The sequence below is a fragment of the Pyxicephalus adspersus genome, chromosome 5 (genome assembly GCF_032062135.1).
Source record: "Pyxicephalus adspersus chromosome 5, UCB_Pads_2.0, whole genome shotgun sequence".
Classification (NCBI taxonomy): domain Eukaryota; kingdom Metazoa; phylum Chordata; class Amphibia; order Anura; family Pyxicephalidae; genus Pyxicephalus; species Pyxicephalus adspersus.
This window is the reverse complement of record NC_092862.1, coordinates 41507382-41526756: the sequence shown is the minus strand read 5'-3', so window position 1 is coordinate 41526756 and position 19375 is coordinate 41507382. Positions and strand designations below refer to the sequence as shown.

Below are 19375 nucleotides of genomic sequence, written 5' to 3'. Positions count from 1 at the left end.
TAACATCCAACAAAATATAGATACTCCACAGCAGGCATTTCTAATAGAAAGTAGTAAGTAGAAACTAGTAATAAAGATGAAGTAGGAAAGATAAAGTCCTAAAATTCATAATCTGTAGTAAAAATCGGCATGTGTGCAGTATAGTAACAGGATTTCTACATAAAACTGATTTCCCAGGTTTATACTACTACTAGGTTGGAGAATGTCTACTGGATTCTAAAACTTTATTAGCCTAACAGCCTTCAAGAAGCACCTATGTTTTCTAAAGTTCCTATCTGCCTAAGGGGGTCCAGCACAATAAAAACATGCTCAATGGATGGCTACCAATTAAGATTGGGGTTAAATGTAAAGGGTTAAATGTTTGTTTGTCAAAGATGGAAAAAAGAACAAATACATTATTTATCACTCCCCAAGCAGCCAGCTCTCTCCTTCCAAAACTCTGGAATGTGGGTTAGCCCTCCCATACAATGTATGTAAAGATAGCAGAAAGCTGCTGGGTAGAATAGTGAATCAGCTTTGGAGCACTGGTTACACTTAGAACAGGAAGTCTGCAATAAGGAATAAGTGAGTTATTTATTTCTCCTATGTTATTTATTTCTCCTATGGCTAAATACGCACATAACGCATGGGGTGCAATGGGTACTGCATGTGTAAATTTACCAGCAGGCTAGAGTTAGGGATGAACATTACTTCTAGATCAATGTGTTTTACTTACTGGGTTCTTTTACCCACTCCTTTTAAATGGCTACCAATATCCTTCATTCAGCTGTCACACATTTTGCTTGGGTTTCCAAAGGATATGACAGATTAGGGTTCGTTTACAAATAGCTGCTCACTTAGCAAAGCAAAATTTACTAAAAAGGTAAAGGTTTACTCGCTTTTAAAACCCTATATTGTGCAAGGGAAATTTAAAAAAATGAATTTTTGTAAGGACATGACTGATTTCCACAGTTATCACAGTTTCCCCTATTTACTTATCTTACAAAATGAACAAATCCTTTACTAAGTAAACATGCATTTTGCTAGGAGAACAGCCCCTATCCCTTTGGAAAATCTATACCACTGACACAAAGGCTTGTTTATGTTAACAAAGTTAAAAAAGTAGCAAATCTTTCCATCAAAAACATTACAAAAGCTTTGTTCTGATTCTCAATAAATGTAAAATATTCAGAAAACTGATTATACAGTAAAATTACCTATGAAATGCAAATTCATTTCACACACAAAATATTTCTAGTAAAGGATAAAAAGCTTCCATAAGCTACACTGACAATATGTATAGTAAAGTGGGAACTGTTAACATGCGGCATGTCCATTCTCTGCATTTCTTTGCAGCACCTCTCTTGGTATATATTAAATACTTGCAATGTCTAAAGGATACAAAGAAAAGGCAAAACAAAAAACACAGTCCTGCTTGTATGTCTACCAATTAGGCCGTACAATTTTGTTGTAATATGTCATAATTATTAAAAGCTTACATAACTAAACCAAATAAATCCTTAATAAGGAATTCAGCAATCCGGATTATAAACAAATGACTATATAATACATTAGTAAGAACAGGGTCACAATGTTTCACAAACTCAAACCTACCACATAAGGCAGCTCATACTGGCTGACATTAAACTGCCAATGTTGTGTTTTTTATAAGCTGTGCACATTACATTTATTTTAACTTGCAGTTTCTATGAAAAGCATAAAAAAATATAAAAATGTCGATTAGAGGAGGTGAAGGTTTTAATGAATGAGTCGGCCAAGCAGGCAAGCCAATCCACAGAATGATTTTCCTTTTCAGCGGCAGTTGGAGAGCATACATAATTAATGATGGCTTTTGTTACACTTATTAATGCCTACACAATGTGCTATGTATTATGGCACTAAAATAAAGAGAAAACGTCTTGTTTCATAATGTGTGGCAGTGCTTTGACATGGCTTTCCTATAATGGTGACAAATAAAAATCACAGAACCAATAAAGAGAAATATTTTAGCCCAGCTGCAATACCTAATGGTACAACTTAAGATTATATATATATATATATATATATATATATATATATATATATATATATATATATATATATATACACACACACACACACAGAGTATCCAATCACGTGAAAATTTCAACTGCTGTTCCTCTTAGGTGTTTGGGGTACTTGAGTTTTTCCTTAGAGAACAAAGAAACCATGCTAGGAGAAGCGAGCATTTGCCATAAAGTGCAAGAACGCTTTGCATGTGCACATCATGACACACTTACCTCGAACACCCTAGGCCCAAGCTCACAGCATCCATTCTGTCCCTGCTGACATGTTTAACCCCAGAACCCTTTTATTGTGGGTCTGCCATCTGTTTGCTTTTCCCATTAGGCAGGCATTGGTGATGCAACTCTGACATAAAGGCTGAAGTTGCATTATCTTGGCAAAGAAAAAGAAAACTAAAACCTACTTCTAAATTATTTTACCAAAAGCTCCTACTAGCTAGCAAACTCCAGTTTTGGAGATTTACTTAAGGATAATGTAATATGTGGAGGAAGCGCCTGAACCCTGAGAGAAAGGCAAATTGTTTCTTAAAAAAGATGTGGATCTGGGCATTTAACCAACCATGAGATGTAAATCAATAAAAAGCTCTTACTTAAGGTAAAACTTATTACAGCTGTGATAAAAAATTAATTAATAAATCTACCTTGACATTGAATGTTATGTCCTCCATAACATAGACCCGCTCAGGAAAAGCTTTGGCCACCTCTTCCACACTGTTGTAATACTGAACTGGCTCCTTGATATCCCGGTCTTGCTCAAGCAACTTGAATTGCCCTGAAAACAAATAATAAAGAACAATCTTTTAAGATCATTTAATGTTGAACATCTGTCTTTAGGAATCTGAGCACTATTTCCAAGAATTCCCATTCTGTAACAGCAATGGATTTGGAGCATTGTGAAATGGAGCAAACCTCTTCACCGTATCACTGTATACAAAACACATGTAATGTACTCAGCATTCCGTACAGCCAGTGCATACAGATGTAGAGCCACAATCCCCCCAGTTATCAAACACTTAGTACAGACTTTTGGCTCTTGTACTTAAAGAATGCTTGGAGGACATGAGCTATGCATACTAGCAGCCCCCTTTTCACCTATGTCTACAACAGGCACCATGAACTCCATAAGCGTGATGATGTATACACTGGCACTCACTGCCCTTTGCTGTAACTGACAGCTTGTTAGACTGCCGATTACAAAGTTTGGCCCATCCCCATGACTTCTAAAAGTACAGGTCAGACAATTGTTGAAAATACCTGTCACACCCCCAAACCTCCACGAGGGGAAGAGTCAGATTTATAAAGGACCTGTTGCCAGACTATTCATTTTAACAGGAATCTTCCATACGCTTTTATGTGCTTTTTAAAAGCATCTCTTGGAAAAACGTTCAGCTTTATTTTTTTCTAATCTCATATTTAGTGTGTCTCTATGCACAAATATAATTTCTAGAATTCAGCAAAGTGTTAGATGGAGATGTGTAAGTCTGCTTTAAGCACAAAGCAGTACAACTCTTAATCACACATATGGTAATAAATTACATCGTCTTAAAAACAAATTCAGTAAAGAACTGTGCTGTGGCAGATGTCTGGTGGATGGTTGTATTTATCTCCTATTCTCATATACATGATGTCAAATCTTGATTTGTGACATCCAGAAATGAGGAAGAAAGAACGAATCTATGTGCTATTAAAGCAATAAAATAAACTGTTAAATGAACATTAATCCAACTTCCTCCATCTGTTGGGTAACTTTAATTCTCAACATACATTGCCAGCCAAACAAAATAAGGTCCTAAAATAGAGGCGGCTGTGACTACCTCTGGTCTGCGGGTCCATGGGGCTGTGCTCAGGTTCTAGCTACTGGTACATACAACTACAGAGCAGAACTTCTTTCTGGAAAGTCATTTCAGGACAGGGATGAGCATAGCATGTCATGGGTCACAAAGGAGAGCACACAATCTAAGCTAGGAGGACAAATTTTAGTCACGCACTAGGAATTATCTTGGAACAATGTTCTCCTTTTTTGTAAGTACTGCAATCCTATACATGATTATATACTATTGTTCCGTACTTGAAAAGTTGTGTACCGTGAAAGTCATGGAGTAATGCAGGAAGTTTGATTTTTAAGTGTAGCTAAACCAAAAAATGAATATGTTACAGCTTACCAGCAAATAAATGTAGTGGATGCATTAATTTTTCTAGGCCTTTTTCTTTTACCTGATAATCCTGCCAATAACGCACTTTCCTGTCTTGGAGTGGCTACACGCACTGTACTATATCTTAAGCTGCGTACACACCTGCAATTTTTCTCGTTGGAAAGGATCTTTCACGATCCTTTCCAACGAGAAAAGACTGCACAATGCATAAACGATGCTGTACATACAGCACCGTTCATGCTCTATGGAGAGGGGAGGGGGAGAGCGACGGAGCGGCACCCTGCTGCGCGCTCTCCCCTTCCCTTTCATTAGGATCGGTTGTCGTCCATCGTCCATGGATCCGCCAGGACGGTCGTCGGACGATGGACGACGACCGACTGTACACACGGCAGATTTTCGCCCGATAATTGGCCGATACCGATTATCGGGCGAGAAAAATTTGCCGTGTGTACGCAGCTTAAGAGCGAGCAATGTAGCCAACCCTGAACAGCAGAACCTGTGGGGAGTGTTGATTGGACTAGTGGATACAGATGAACTTCAAACAAACATCTTTTTTCCAATTTTTTTGAAATTTATTATCAAAGTGTTTGCTTTTCAAATGAACTTTACCTAATAATTCAATGCACTACCAAAAAATGTTAGAAGTTGCCAATAATACTCTCCACCTGTACATCATTTGGAAGTCTTCATGTCAACTACAAATTGCATGAAATCACCTACTGACAACATGAGATATACTGTAGGTAAATGTTGCTACTGGAAGCAAACCTTTGACTTTGTGTCTATTAATGGATGAGCACTCCTGTCATTCTGTACAGTATTCTCCATGCAAATTGGGGGTTAAAGGTTTAAGTAGGAGGGAGGTGCAGCAAAGACAAGGAAATCAGACAAGGGATTCTAGGATGTCTGGCTGCACATCACACAGAACCTGTAGGTCATGATTGTCTATAGGCACATTAAAAGGGAGATAGATACAACCAAAAGATCTAACCTATTGCAGCTGTGTGTGTGTATGTATATATATATATATATATACATACACACATATATACATACACACACACACACACACATACGTACATATATACACACACAATTAATCACAAGCCTTGTGATACAAATATGTAAACTTGAATACATATGTTATCACATTTATAAAGACATATAACAAAGGTTCATAATTCCCATTGCAATATCATGCTGATGTGGAAAGAGTTAAGAAAAGCTATGTTTTGTCCTGAAATGAGATTTCCCTTACATCCGGAATATGTTGCAATAATTAGTGTAACACAGTGTGGAGAATTGTTGCTATTTGGAAGTAAAATGAGTTCAAAACAATTTCTGTGGGAGGAGGCATTTTATTCGTGGGCGCAAAGCAGTCAACTTCCACTGCCAATATTTTACTATGCTAGCTGCCACACAGCCTGACAACAAAACTAGGGAAATTGTGGTCAAGCGGTCATATAAACAAGCAGATTGTCTGGTCTACATTATGATACCTGATTTCAGAACTGCTAGACACAACAAAATATTCTGAGGGGCAAACCCCCGGGTATATACTTTAACAACTGCTTTAGTCAGGGCTGAAAATTTAAAAAGATGCTTTTAAATATGTGTGCTTTTTTAGTATCTAACCATGTGAGCATTTCCAATCCAAATGTAGTGGATATTAAAGTGATAAGGATGATACATTACCTCTCCCAAAGTATAGATACAAATAGAATAATATATATATATATATATATATATATATATATATATATATACACACACACACACACACACATATATATATATATATATATATATATATATATATATATATATATATACACATACATACAAATCATTTTACCACCAGTCAAGGCAGGTTTTAATCTTAGGTTTGAGGGAGGAGCACTAATTTTAAAACACAATTATGTTGAAGGTAATGTAGACCGCACTTGGCAAATCTCTTTCAGTCTCCTTGAACTTGAAATAGAAAGGTCACACACAGAAGCCCACATACACTAATGGGTTATGCAAGACCTGCAGTCAGTAGGAATTCTGGTCTTATCTCCTAACAAACTGGTTTGTATGGTGGCTCTGTAGACCATGAGTAAGAGAAAGACATATCAATATTATCAACTCTTATCATACAACTAGTATGATATAGAAGCTTGTTACTACAACTGACAAGTGCACGACTTATCTGCCATTCCAGTGACAAGTTAAGGGCAGAATGTACATCTGTTCTGACGTGTTATTGGGAAAATGTTTGAGTGGGAGGAAGCCATATTGTAATTGTGCAGCTGGACAGTTATTTAGTTAAACCTTTCCACAGTTATTCACATTCCCAGTGGAATTTGTTCAGGATTACTCAACAATAAAATATCAACAGAGCACAAATCAATACTCTAAACTAGAAATAAAATGGTGTAATTATTTTCTAAATTGTTTAAAGTCAATTTTAAAACTCTTGTTCATTTATAAATCAGTTTACGGTGTGGCACAGACAACATTATTACTGCCTCATCGTAAATGCTCAACATGAATCCAAAAACAAATGCCCTCAGTAAATGGTAAAAAGGATAACTGTACAATAGAAAGTAGACTAAGTGAAGATGTGTCATCCTATAGGGAACATCTAGAAATTTTTCCTGTGGATTTGCACTGCATTTGACATTAGGTACGGATGTGGGATAAGAAGGTGTTTCAGTTTAACACAAAATTGGACAATGGGTTTGAGGCTAGGGTTCTACACAAGTCCCACTAAATTTGTTATACTACGGCTTTGCGTAAAGGAGCACAGTCATGCTGGAACAGAGAAAGGGACCTCTCAAAACCATTGCCTAAAATGTCTTTGTATGCTGTAGTAAACAATATAAAGGTGTGATCACCTCTGGCAAGAGTAAAATCCTTTAACGTAAACTTGTCAAGAAGTAAGACATTTCAAACTGAGCACAAGATTAATAAAAGTCGCCAAGCCTTTTTTTTTTTTAAGTTGGATGGGAAGAAGTTTTAGGTGGGTGGCAACCCCTTGTATTGTGACTCAATTTCTCAGTAACCACCCAAAAAGAGCCAAGTGGCTACTGAAAAGTGCCGCAAGGTGTGCCTAGCTAAATAGGGCTGGGGAAAACCTCAATAACCGTGGTTATCTTTAGCAAGAAACAAATGTCAAATTAATTACTCATTTATGCATCTGAAACGATGAGAATCCAAAATTTTCCCGTAGAACCCGGTCATGCCTTTCCACCCTGCTATTGATATAAAGATCAAGGTTTGCCTTTAATTTCAGCTCCCTGGAGTTTTGGATCCATATATAAAAGATATGTAGGATTCAACAAATCAAACCCTATGCTTGGCCTGTGATTGATGAACACTAATTACACAGGTCAACAAAAAATTAAATTTGATTATCATCATAAACCACAAACTATTTTAATCCAGTTTTTCAAGCAGATTTCAGACCTGTTTTCAGTTGTCCCTAACAGTTGCTGAGTTATGAGTACTATTATAAATAACATTGTACATGCATGTATTTTGTAATAAAATGTAAGCACCATTGAAGTGAATGGAAATACATCTTCAGTGTGAAGTAAAATAAGCCACACTGTGGTATAGATCTACTGAACAGTGTCAGTCAGGTACAATTGTTTCTTCAGAAAATGCTTAGAGTATGATTTTCTTGTGTGCTTTTTGTCTGCGTTGCCGCGGAACAGCATCCAGCGGTAGTCAGCCATCATACTTTCATTCCAAAAAAACCTTGGTAGTGGTGCTCCATTAGTGGTTCTTCATGTTCGTCACTCACCATACCAAGATTTCCCAGGAATAATTCTAGATGTGAGTACAAGAAATGTATTTTAATGACATGCGACAACACAGTTTCTGGTATTAATCAAGCAGATTCTGAACTCCTTCCTTGTATGCAGGAGACTTATGGTTATCCAGGAAATTTTCACACAGCCACTTGAATGTATCCCAAGCTTTCAGCTCAGCTGCTAAGAGAGATTGTTTGAAAACATCATCCTGCAAAACAGATTTGGAGTTTGATTTACCCATGGCCTTTACAAGGTTCTGCATCAAGCCTAACTTGATATGGAGAGGTGGAAGAAACATTTTATGCGGATCAACCAGAGGCAGAAACTTGACACTGCTTGTTGCACGTTTATAGGTATCTCTTGGTAGCCAACCACACTTGAAATAATGGTCTCCCGTAGATCGGCTGTCCACAGGTATAAGAAACAGCAATATTTTGTGAATCCTCCTTGCATTCCCATCAGCAACCCAATGACCTATAGATCCCCACAGATGTTCCACTGGTGTGTTTTATACTGGATTGCTTCAAGTAGTAACTTCATGTTGTCATGACTGTTTAGGTTTAGGACTGTTTAGGTTAACGGAATGGGCAATCTGTAAACTTGGTTTGAAATTATCATTATGCAGTAAGACTGCTTACAAGCTTCTTTTAGAGGAATCAATGAAGATACACCATTCAGATGGGACATGCTCTTGTGACAAACTGTTAAAGAGTGCATTTATATCATGACAATAGCACAGTGAGCCATCACTATTGAAGAACGTTGTCAAGTTATGATTTTGTTTTCTGTAGTGAGTTACAGTTACATCCTTTGCAAGCAAGTGCTTCTGTTTAAGCCTTGAAACAATACGTTCTGCTTTGTCTTTGGAGAGATTTAGATCAAGAACAAGATCATTCAGCTCTGCTTGTGGAAAGGTCTCTGGTTCTGAATCTTCATCGGCCAAGTATTCAGGGTTGTAACTGGCTGCAACTTCAGCGCATTCCTCATCACCTTCTACAGAAGCAAGTACATCATGTGGCAGTACCGGAACTGGCAATGAATCATTATGGGGAACAGGCCTAGTTGCAGAATCGAGGCTGGGATATACAGTTTTGTGCTTAGTTTTACTTTGTTGATGCTGCAAAAATAGCAGTCGATTAGATGGTTCTCTCATGGTTCTCTCCACACCATCGGGATTGCAAATGGCATTGCCGATTTAGTCAGTCACGCAGTTCGTTGGTACAACTGGTACAGATGACATGTGGAGCTCAAGGTTTATCCTGGTCATCAAGTTGACAGCTGAAATATAATTTGAATATCCCATTCTGTGGTAATTTGGCGACGTTGTGCTTTAGTCGTGAATGAACCTCACATGTAACAGAAACTCTCTGGATCATTAAGGCAATTTCAAGGCATGATGACAAATAAAATCAACTGCAGTTAGTGCGGTCTCTAATCTTAAAAAAAGAAAACTTTCCTTAAACGTTGTAATATGTTAAGGCTATTTTTAACAAACTTCACAATATATAATTAGCTGCATCACAAAAAATAGACGTGCTAGAGAAAAACTTAACAGATTTGAAATCTGCATCTGACGAAAATGACATGTTGACCTGTGTTATTGGTAACAATAATTATCCTTAATAAAAGCTGAACTCCAAGTACAAGTAACCAAAAAAAAAAACAACCCCTTACCTTTGCACCAAGTCCCCTTTGTGGAGGGGGACACACTGAACAAGTAAGTGTTTGTTGTTCCTGAAGCTTAGCTTTAATTTAATAGAAGTGGAAAACCTTACTGGTATGATAAGCTCAATATTAGGAGTGTTTAATAAAAAAAATATTTTCCCATCAATCTGGTAAAAGTTTTACTCATTTCCTGTCACATCACTTAAGGCGGGAAGTATATGAAATCTTCCCATATTAATGAAAACATGCAACAAAAAAACCTGACACAGAGCTTCTACCCTTTATATACATGGGCTCAGTTTTTCTCACTCCATATCCCTCATGCATAAGAGCAGCCGAAGAAGTCCGTTTCTTTATTTGCCCCTTTTCGGGATCTTTCCCTTCAGCTCTCCATCCAAAACAGCCGGATCAGTGTGGGATGGAAGTTGTTTTAATGGTGCACAAAATGTCTATGCTCATGTCCTGATCTATAAATTTATTTCTAATAGGTCATTTGTGTCTAAAATCTGTGTTAAAGACTTTGAAAATAACAAAATCACTTTTCCCATGTCAGAATTAAAGCGCCAGATTTCCATTACGGAGGTGTATCCTCATCATTTTTCTGTGTTCCGTTTTTCGCTCTTTGCGTGGGAGATATATATTCAGGAGATGACATATTCTTGGCTCAAACAACCAGCTGGCCAGGATTTCTAAATCTTAAGTAATACAGCAAATTACTGCTAGCTAGACATTTCCTACATTGCAAAACTGACCTGGCTGGGGCTGCTGGCCTGGCTGTGATTTTCAGAGCTCCCAAGCTAACATTGCACGTCTTAGCAGCTAAGCACCACTCTCAACAAAACAATCAAACATCTGTGCTAGCGATCAATCCGATCACACAGCACTGGGGATTAACTTAACTCAGCTCTTTCTTTCAGTTCATAATGCCAGAAAAACAACAAACACAAAGAATGGGTATTTTGGGCTGAATAGGGTGTTTTGTACATGACAATTTTTGTCCAGACTGGAATAATTTCTGCTTTGCTTCCTGTGAGGGCAACAAGATAGGAAGTGTTCGGAATTCTTCCCAATAAGAGTAAAAAAAACCAAGACAGCTTCTTACTAACCTGTTTTGTAAAAATTTGGATAGAATTCCAAGATTTTAGGTTTTCATTACAGATTGGGTTACAGCCTTCCTTTTAAATAAGCATATCAAAGGAATCTAGTTATCTTATTGAATTAGAAAGATTGGGTGACACTCAAAGCTCCGATACGTTTAGAATGAATCAGTTTGCTCAAATCCTAAATATCTAGATGCTGTTTATTATCACCAAGGGGTTTCTAATATCTGTTGGGGTGTCTTATTCTTTACATACAGGAGCTCATTTATATCTGAGAGCAGATATCACCATCTACAGTCTGTTGTGTACTAATGTGCTGTGGGTCATTTCTTTTTTAAAAATTGCGTGGTTGTGGGAAGACGGCCTCATGAAGTTCTTTCTGCTCAATAAGGAAGCTCTGTCTTTGGAGAAGAGCAGGTCATGTGACTTTTAGAGAGCGCATGAGCAGCAGCATGTTCCAATTTTTTTGGTTTGTTTCTTTTGTTTACAGAACTGTCATTTAGTTATGCTTGTGCAGCTTGAACTACATTTCTAAAGCAATCCACTTGGATCCATGAGATAATCGTTATGATGGTTGGAAAGACTTTGGCCAATTTAACCTATAGTCCACGAGATTTGAAAAAAAAAATTGTGTTATATATATTGTGTTATAGGGCATTTAAGTCCTCACCCAAAACAAACTTGCATAGCACACAGTTAAAATGAATCCAGTGCTAAAAACACCTGTACAAACATAAAAAACTAAGTTAGAATTTCGGGAGAATCATTTGAATTTGGTATTTTGACAGTTTCATCTTCCCTTTTAATGCTGAACTAAACCCTAAAATCAAAAAATGCCTCAAAGCAAGTCATTTATTGCAGGGGGAACCAATTCATCCATCCGTGTTCCAGTGCAGCTATCTTCACCTGCTCCCCTTCTGGGTTCCCTATCCTTGGCCATATGGATTGGCCAGGCTGGAATGATGTAACCCCAATGCATGCCTGTGGGAGTTCATTCAATCCCAGCAGCCTCGGAGGATGCCAGGATACCCTGCATATAGCTGCACATGTACATATGTTATAAAATAAAAATAAGTACAAAAAAAACAAATAAAAAAAAAATAAATAAAAAAAATAAAAGCAAACAGGCAAGCAAGTTAGGTAAGTTTGCCTGATCAAAAATTTTCATTGCAGGACTTTAGTTCCACTTTTCCACATTTTTATTTAAATCTTTCTTTGCATTGCATCTCTGCTTTCAAAAGAACATATGGTTTGGAGTGAACGCAGGTAAGTAATCATGTTTATAATGTAGATTTTATGAACAGAAGGGTAAATGACGGAAGGTTTGTTCTCAAAGCTGTAACAAGAATAACACCACATATATTGTGGCAGCTGGGAACAACATTGACTGCCACCATTTCAAGGCTTAATCTAAAAGTAAAGAAGGTTGGCAGGCACAGCTCTTTTCTTTATTGTGGCCACCATAATAGGAAAATAACTGTTGGAAATTCAATTGAAGTACACACTCGCTTAGTCAGATCCACCTGCTTCTGACAGAGCTTACTGTCCCAGAACTAGATGTGAACAGGTTAGAGTGTTAGACAAACATTACATCATGCATCACATTTTCTCATTTCTATTTGCAATGTAAATCTACATTCAATGTGTGTTAAATACAAATATCTTATTGTCATCAGGCAGCAAAGACAATAAGCAGATATACATAATTTAAAGTGCAGTTTGGAAATGTACTGTTTTAAATTAGGGGTTTCAGACTCTACAATTAAAGATCTGTGAGAGGGTATTACGGAGAAGCAGACAGCTCTCTACTGTGATGATACCACTGTGGATTTCTTGACTACTAGCATTACAACAAATATTATGGGAAAGTGAGGGTGTTCTCTTGTAAGCAGAAACCTGGGCAGTATTGTCAATGTGAGTGCCCAGAATACTTGAGTTAACCATACGTAGCCATAGGCTTTCAAGTTTGGACAGCCAGAATACTTGTACAGTGCAAGGCTATAACCACTAGCAAAAGGTGGCCATGCTGAGTTGTTTTACACAGGTATCTAAGGAGGAAGGTTGTATACCAGATTAAATTTGAAAATGCAAAAAAAAAAATCCAGTCCATAAAATTAAGGCACAAAATTCTAAGGTGCCAGAATTTCTTAACAGAAATCTGTCACAAAAATTGCCATTGCTGCAGTCTTCAGAAAATTTTAGTTTTAGAGTGGAACTAAATGTACAATTTCTCACCTATCCCTTTCCCATCACAGGTCAACTTGATTGGCCGTGTTTGGATTAGATAACTTCCCTGGGAGTTTATTAATTTCCAACATGCGCAAGGAAAGCCAGGATTTCTGGGTCTCCCTGGCAATCAACCCTGAGCTGGGCAATGACTGCTTGGTGGCGATTAGGCAGGTAAAAAAAGTTACTGCAGAAAGGGACATCCTACAAAAAATGGCAAGTTCTTCTGAAAAAGAATGGCTAGTACAGTTGACCTCGACTTCAGGTAAAAGAAGAAAAAACAAAACAAAACGTGACATCAAAGTAAACGTAGCTACATTTTTAAGACATTTTTTATTTTTTTAATACAATTATTAAAAAATGATGTCAATAGAATCTGTATTTGACTGTATTAAAAGCTCATTTTAACTTGGTGCCTGGCTGGGACATCTGCTACAGAGATCATCTTCAAATGGCAATTAGAGGGACCTTCCCAACACTTCATTCTATCTGATCCTTGTACGTCGACAACCTCATGTTACCGAAAAATGCCACCCAACCTGCTCTTTTACTGGTTTATGTAGACAAATGTTTGAGTTACTTCAGCACTGCCTCAATCACCCTCATCTCTTCTTAAGGGTGTAGCGAACCGCTGTGGGGTCCTGAACACAAAAAAATACATAAAATGAAAACCTAACATTCTGAGGAATTGTGGTGCTGCTCCAGTAAAGTTGGTTAGGGGACAAGTTCAGCTTAAAAATAAAGTCTGCATGTACTTACGTACAGCAAGTGTCCTGTAAGCAATGAAAGCCTGGGGTACACAGATATGAAAATCTTGCCAATCATAAAGTCGGCATAAAAAATTAGGCGCTAATTAGCTGCCTTCTGCAACTGCATATTAGCTTTAGAGGAATTACGAAACCTTTAACCTTTGATGACCAAGCCAATATTCTAACATGGGAATTCTCCAGATTTCGAGGTACATGAGATCCTGTTCAAAAGTCAGTGCAGACATCTGAAAGGACATACTGTGAAGTTTTGAGGTTAGTTTTGTTACTGTGTCATAATGACAGGTATACTTTAAAAGAAGGTAGTGGCCCAATACGAATTTAACTTTGCTATAAAACAGAAGTTCCAACCAAGCAAACAAAATGACAGACAGATGGAAAGTAGTCTGGAATTCTGGGCACATTTTGATCTACACTCCTTTTAGAAACAGAACACTGTTAGTTTCTTATTCCTTCTTGAAAACTGATCTCAGGCAGAATTGTTTGTGAACGCCTACACTTGAACACCCACTCACCTTTGAGACCTGCCAATAGGTTATACAGAGAAGGAACACAACAATTGCTTTAAGAGATCGTTTACAGTTTATGTTATTCAATACCAGGTGTTCGGCTGTGAAGTTCAAAAGGAAGGGTAGGAAATTTTAATGCCAGAGATAGAAAGTCTGAACTTCTGGAAATGAGACACATTCAGTTTTCCAGAACAGAAAGTGAGCCATTAGCAATCAACCACTGTTCTCATGATAGATTTCCAAAAAAGCGGTGATTAACAACCACAACTAGTAGCCATGTATAACAAACACCATGCCTTATGTGAAAGCATCTGAATTCCCAATAACACAAAATTAAAAGAGACTAAGACATTTTCTGTTTATAAGAATCTCCTATAAAGTAATTAGAAATGAATATATCCAAGCCCTAGCTAAAAGTAACTGGATTCCAATTACATTTTTACTTGGATATGCAAAAAAAAAAAAAAAAAAAAACGCAGCCAGCCAAGATTATGACTGGATACAAGCAACATCATTACAGCTCATATCCCCTATTTTACTAACCATATAATACTAAAGGCAATTTTCCAAGGGAGTACATAGAAAATGAACTCCAAAGAAGAAAAAATGACAGCCAGGTGCTGGGACAGGAAACAAAGCAGAAATCTAGGATTTCCAGGATAAAGACAGAAACAATTATCTAAAAAAGGATATAGCCCTCCTCTTCTGGGCCTGTTCAGTTGATTTATTTTTTAAACAAACTTATAATGTGCAAGAGCTGCACAATCTGTAATTCATATTGATTTTAATTAAGCTGATAACTGTGCTGTAAAACAAAACTGATTTACGTAATAGAATACTAGGTCATTCAAAGTAATTGTCAAACATAGGGCAGATTAGCTGAACTCTTTTTTTTTTCTGGTGTGTGGAATTTAACGAATGGCTATATAAATACCATATATTTCATTCATAACATATATGTAGGCTTTGCTACAATGCATTCCACATTCACTATTGAAATGAAGCCAAATAAGGAGATGAGTAGGCTCAAGCTGCAGAGTATTAAAGAAATAACTTTGAAAAGATTACTTAAATACAAAACATGGACACATTTTTATTTGTATATACAGTTGCAGAAACTATTTCACGCATTACGGCTGAGCGGTGAAGTAATATTTATTAATAACATTAATTGCAAATTCCAGAGAAATTTCTGTTTGTGTAACTGCTCTTGTTTAAATGGAACATTTGATTCCAACATCCTACACTTGCACCTCCGCCTGTTTAACATGGAGCTGGGTCAAGGCCACAAAAAGAATTCTCAGTAATGAAGAGCTAAGCGGAAAAGATGTACGAGGATTCAAATGTAGGTGTTGTTGTTGAATGTTCATATAAACCTTTTTGGAGAAGACAGAAGATGCCTAGAGCCTCTAGCTTTTCATCCCGCTGCACATTAATTACTCTGTGGTATTACAAGACTAGCAGCATCCTAGGAGGTCCTAGAGATGTTAAAACTGTCCCTATAAATTGTATGCATAGAACAGAAAACATTAGTGTTAGTTTATTTTGAGGTCTGAAAGTAACAAGAAATCTTTACAAAAGTGAGCAGGTTGGTGTACCAAAGTGCAGATGGAGGACTGCAACTCAACAGTAATTCCCCCATTATGAGGCGAAACAGGTGTAATATTCCACTGAACATGTGCAAATGAGGGTGGCTCGACTCCTGAAATGTACTCTTCCTTAAAACATGTACTCCTGAAATATATCTTGGCAATTGCAGACTATCTTTTTATTAGAGTTAAGGACCCAGAGCCAACCACACAAGCAGGTAATGACATGTTTGGAAGCTTTGTGTAAACCAATGGTCACAATTTGGAAGTATTTATTTACTACAATTTTTAGACGTTTACAGTGACTGCAGTTTGAAATGGAACTGATGATGAGTGGCTTCTTTGATAGCAGGCAAAATATTGTAGATTTTTCCTAAAGCACCTGGTACCTTGTACAAAACTACATTGCAAAACTACCTGGGTACATTGTACCCAAACAGTTGGATGTGCTTTAACCTGTTCAAAGATGCAGTGCATCGACTGAGTTTTACAAAAATCAAAAGTATCAGAAATTCAAAGTAGCCCTAAAAACTACTACATTCAAATTAAATACCATCAGTAAAACTTGTGTCAAAATAAGAAAAAATATTTTTAATTAGCTTTGTAACTTGCCTTGAACTGGTGGTCACACTGGGAGGCGTAATGTAGTGCTTGCATGATACTTACCTATTATCTGTATACTGGACAGCTACTAATTGATGAGTAGTCATTACTTACTCTGCTTGTCACCCAGAGATGACTACACCTATAGGCGCCTCTAGAATGTCACCATTCCCCATTGTAATCTAAGAAGAGTGGTGACAAATTTGACATGAACATAATAATGATCTTACAGCTTTGTCATCCTGTTAAAGAAAATTGAAAGGAAACAATTTGGTTGACAAGATCAACGTGTGCTTTTTTGCACATCAATAATTAACCAAAAGCAAACAATTAAATCATTATTGTTTAACTGAAAAGACTTTTATAATGTGACTGTAGTTTTACTCTAATCATACATGACCAGTTCATGCATGGTTATGTTGGACTGGTCCCTATACAACCATTCACCCTTATATTAGGTTCTAAGAACCCTCCAGTTCTTTAAAGCTCTACACATTCAAGTAAACCTCAAACATGGCGCAGTAAACAGTTTATGATATCGAATGAGGGGATAAAACCAAAGCACACAATTATTTCTCAACAGAACAAACATACTTAGACCTGATCCATAAGCTCATGGCAAAAGCAGACAAACCTAATGTAACCTCTCTCTCTTTTTTTTTTTTTTTGGATGAGCAGATACTCAGGTAGACATAACTTCAACATGCTAGTGAAGTACACAAACATGCCTTCGTACTGAAACGATTGAGGGAGGAAAGAGAACATGCTGTACACATTCAACGCAATTCCATTTGCTATTCACAGATTTGCAAAGGTAAAGAAAGGCTTTTCTTCAATATTCATAGTTTGGTTTTCATGCCTATTATAACCTAACATGATACTTCTAAATACAAAAAAAACTCCACCCTTTTCCTGCCCATGCCAACTGTCAATATACACACTACAAAGAAAAATGGAGAGGCTAGAAGAGAATTACGGAACAAAATCTAGTAAATGAAAAATTCTTGCAAATCACCTAGGAGGAACGCCATCAGCCACCCTTAGCGTATTTCATTTGGAAGACACCACAATACAAGTATAAAATCCTTTTTTAATATAAGGCATTTCCAACACTACTTCAGTACATCTTCACTACAGATTGTAACTGCTAAATGAAGACAAAATTCATGGTATTGCATTAAACAGAGTATAAAGTGACAGCAGTTCAGTCCCTGAGCTTCATCAAATCCCTTTAACCAAAACATTGTCCAGTGCCAGATTAATAACAATGCTTGATTAGATTTCCTAAGGATGTTAAGTATCTTTATCCTATGTCTGGATTATATGGGTAGTGCAGCAGCTATGCATGACTACATCTTCCTAAAAGCTAAGAGATTAAACCAATAGTACAAAATAAACCCAAGAAAAAAAAAAGTAAAACATTGCAGATTATTATCCTTAGATGTGGTGACAGATCTATGGAGAGGTGGCATTTTCACCATAGAACAGGATATCCATGGAGTAGGGACAGAATGCACAGGGAGAGATCAATCCAATCTTATCCAGTATTTTTTTTAGTAGTTATCAGACACCTTGAACAAAACACCTTTAATGGTATATTTATCATACCAAATGTAACTACTTGGTTTAGTTAATAGCCTAACAAGCACTTTTTAGTTTCTTCAGTCTGTGGAATACCACTATCGGTAAAGTAATGGAACTGGAGCTTTCTCCAACAACAAGCAGTAATACCTCTTTTTAATTGTGGCACAAAGATTTTTGCATGGCGATTTCTTTAGCTAAGAAATCCAACTGAATATGTTGAGAGTTGAATATGTCTGTGTGTCCTAAGTCTATATGTTCAGACTGGCGATAAGGTTTTGGAAACCTATACTGAATGTTATATGAAAGCTTCCTAATGGTATATCCCTTGCTGTGTGTGGCTTCCATACTAAGGGGCATATTTTTATAATGACTAGCGGTCTGCTGTTTAAGCATAACACTGAATCACATAAAATACTCCACTGTGCTGACGTTTTTTGCATTACCATTGCAGAAATATTCCTGTATAGCTGGGGTGTCAAACTCTGGCCCCGGGGGCCAAATCGGCCTTCAACATCCTTTTTTTGGCACCCAAAGGAATCCTAAATATAAACTGCAGCTGGCCCACCGCTGCATTGAAATAGCGCCACTACAACAATTCCCTGCATCACTTGTGTCTATAGGCCAGCGGGCTCTCAATGTTTTTAAGACGCAAGTAATGCCGGGAATTTTAGTAGCGGCGCTATTTCAATGAAGAAGGAGTTCCAGCAGCGGGCCACTCATAAAAATTTAGCTCCACATTGGCTGCGTCTGGCATTTCCAGCACCCTTAGCTGTACTTTTCCTTGCTACTCCAAGGCATGGACTTGAATAGTTGGATTTTTATAAAAAATAATAATAAAAATTATTATTAAATATTGTTAGCCTGTGCAAAAACCTCTTCAAATATTTTTTTTTAACTTTCTTGAACTAGAAAAAACACTAACCCAACTGATCAGGTTCACAACATTGTGATTTATTAATGTGTGGACAGCGTTTCCAATAGAAAAGCAGAATATGGCTCTGGTACAAAATTTTTGGAGGCCCCTTAAAGTGGATGACCCAGGAAAAGAATGCAATAAGTAAACTTGCATATCCCAATCTATACAGTTGTTCTGGAGGCAATCAAACTATACTACAGCCGCTGGCTATCTATAAAAGGCAATTATTATTTTCAGAAGAAGAGCTAAAGAATGGCAGACTCTAAATGTCTTTTGTAATTGTGATATTTACAGCTAGCACGTAATCTACACCAAAGTACTCCATGGTCCTTTATGTAAATCAGTGCTAATTTACTCCTTTAATTCTGAAAAAGTATTTTCCAATACTGTGCTGTTTGCAGACATTTAGGAATAGATTTTT

General features: G+C 37.1%; 1 protein-coding gene across 1 annotated transcript in view; it reads right to left on the bottom strand.

Annotated features, from left to right (window-relative positions):
* The window catches only part of GAREM1 (GRB2 associated regulator of MAPK1 subtype 1), a 91077-nt gene that overhangs the window by 26886 nt on the left and 44816 nt on the right, over positions 1 to 19375 (bottom strand). Inside the window, exon 3 of the mRNA XM_072411274.1 lies at positions 2684 to 2814. Within this exon, the coding sequence (XP_072267375.1) occupies positions 2684 to 2814 (131 nt within the window). The remainder of the gene's footprint in view (positions 1 to 2683; positions 2815 to 19375) is intronic.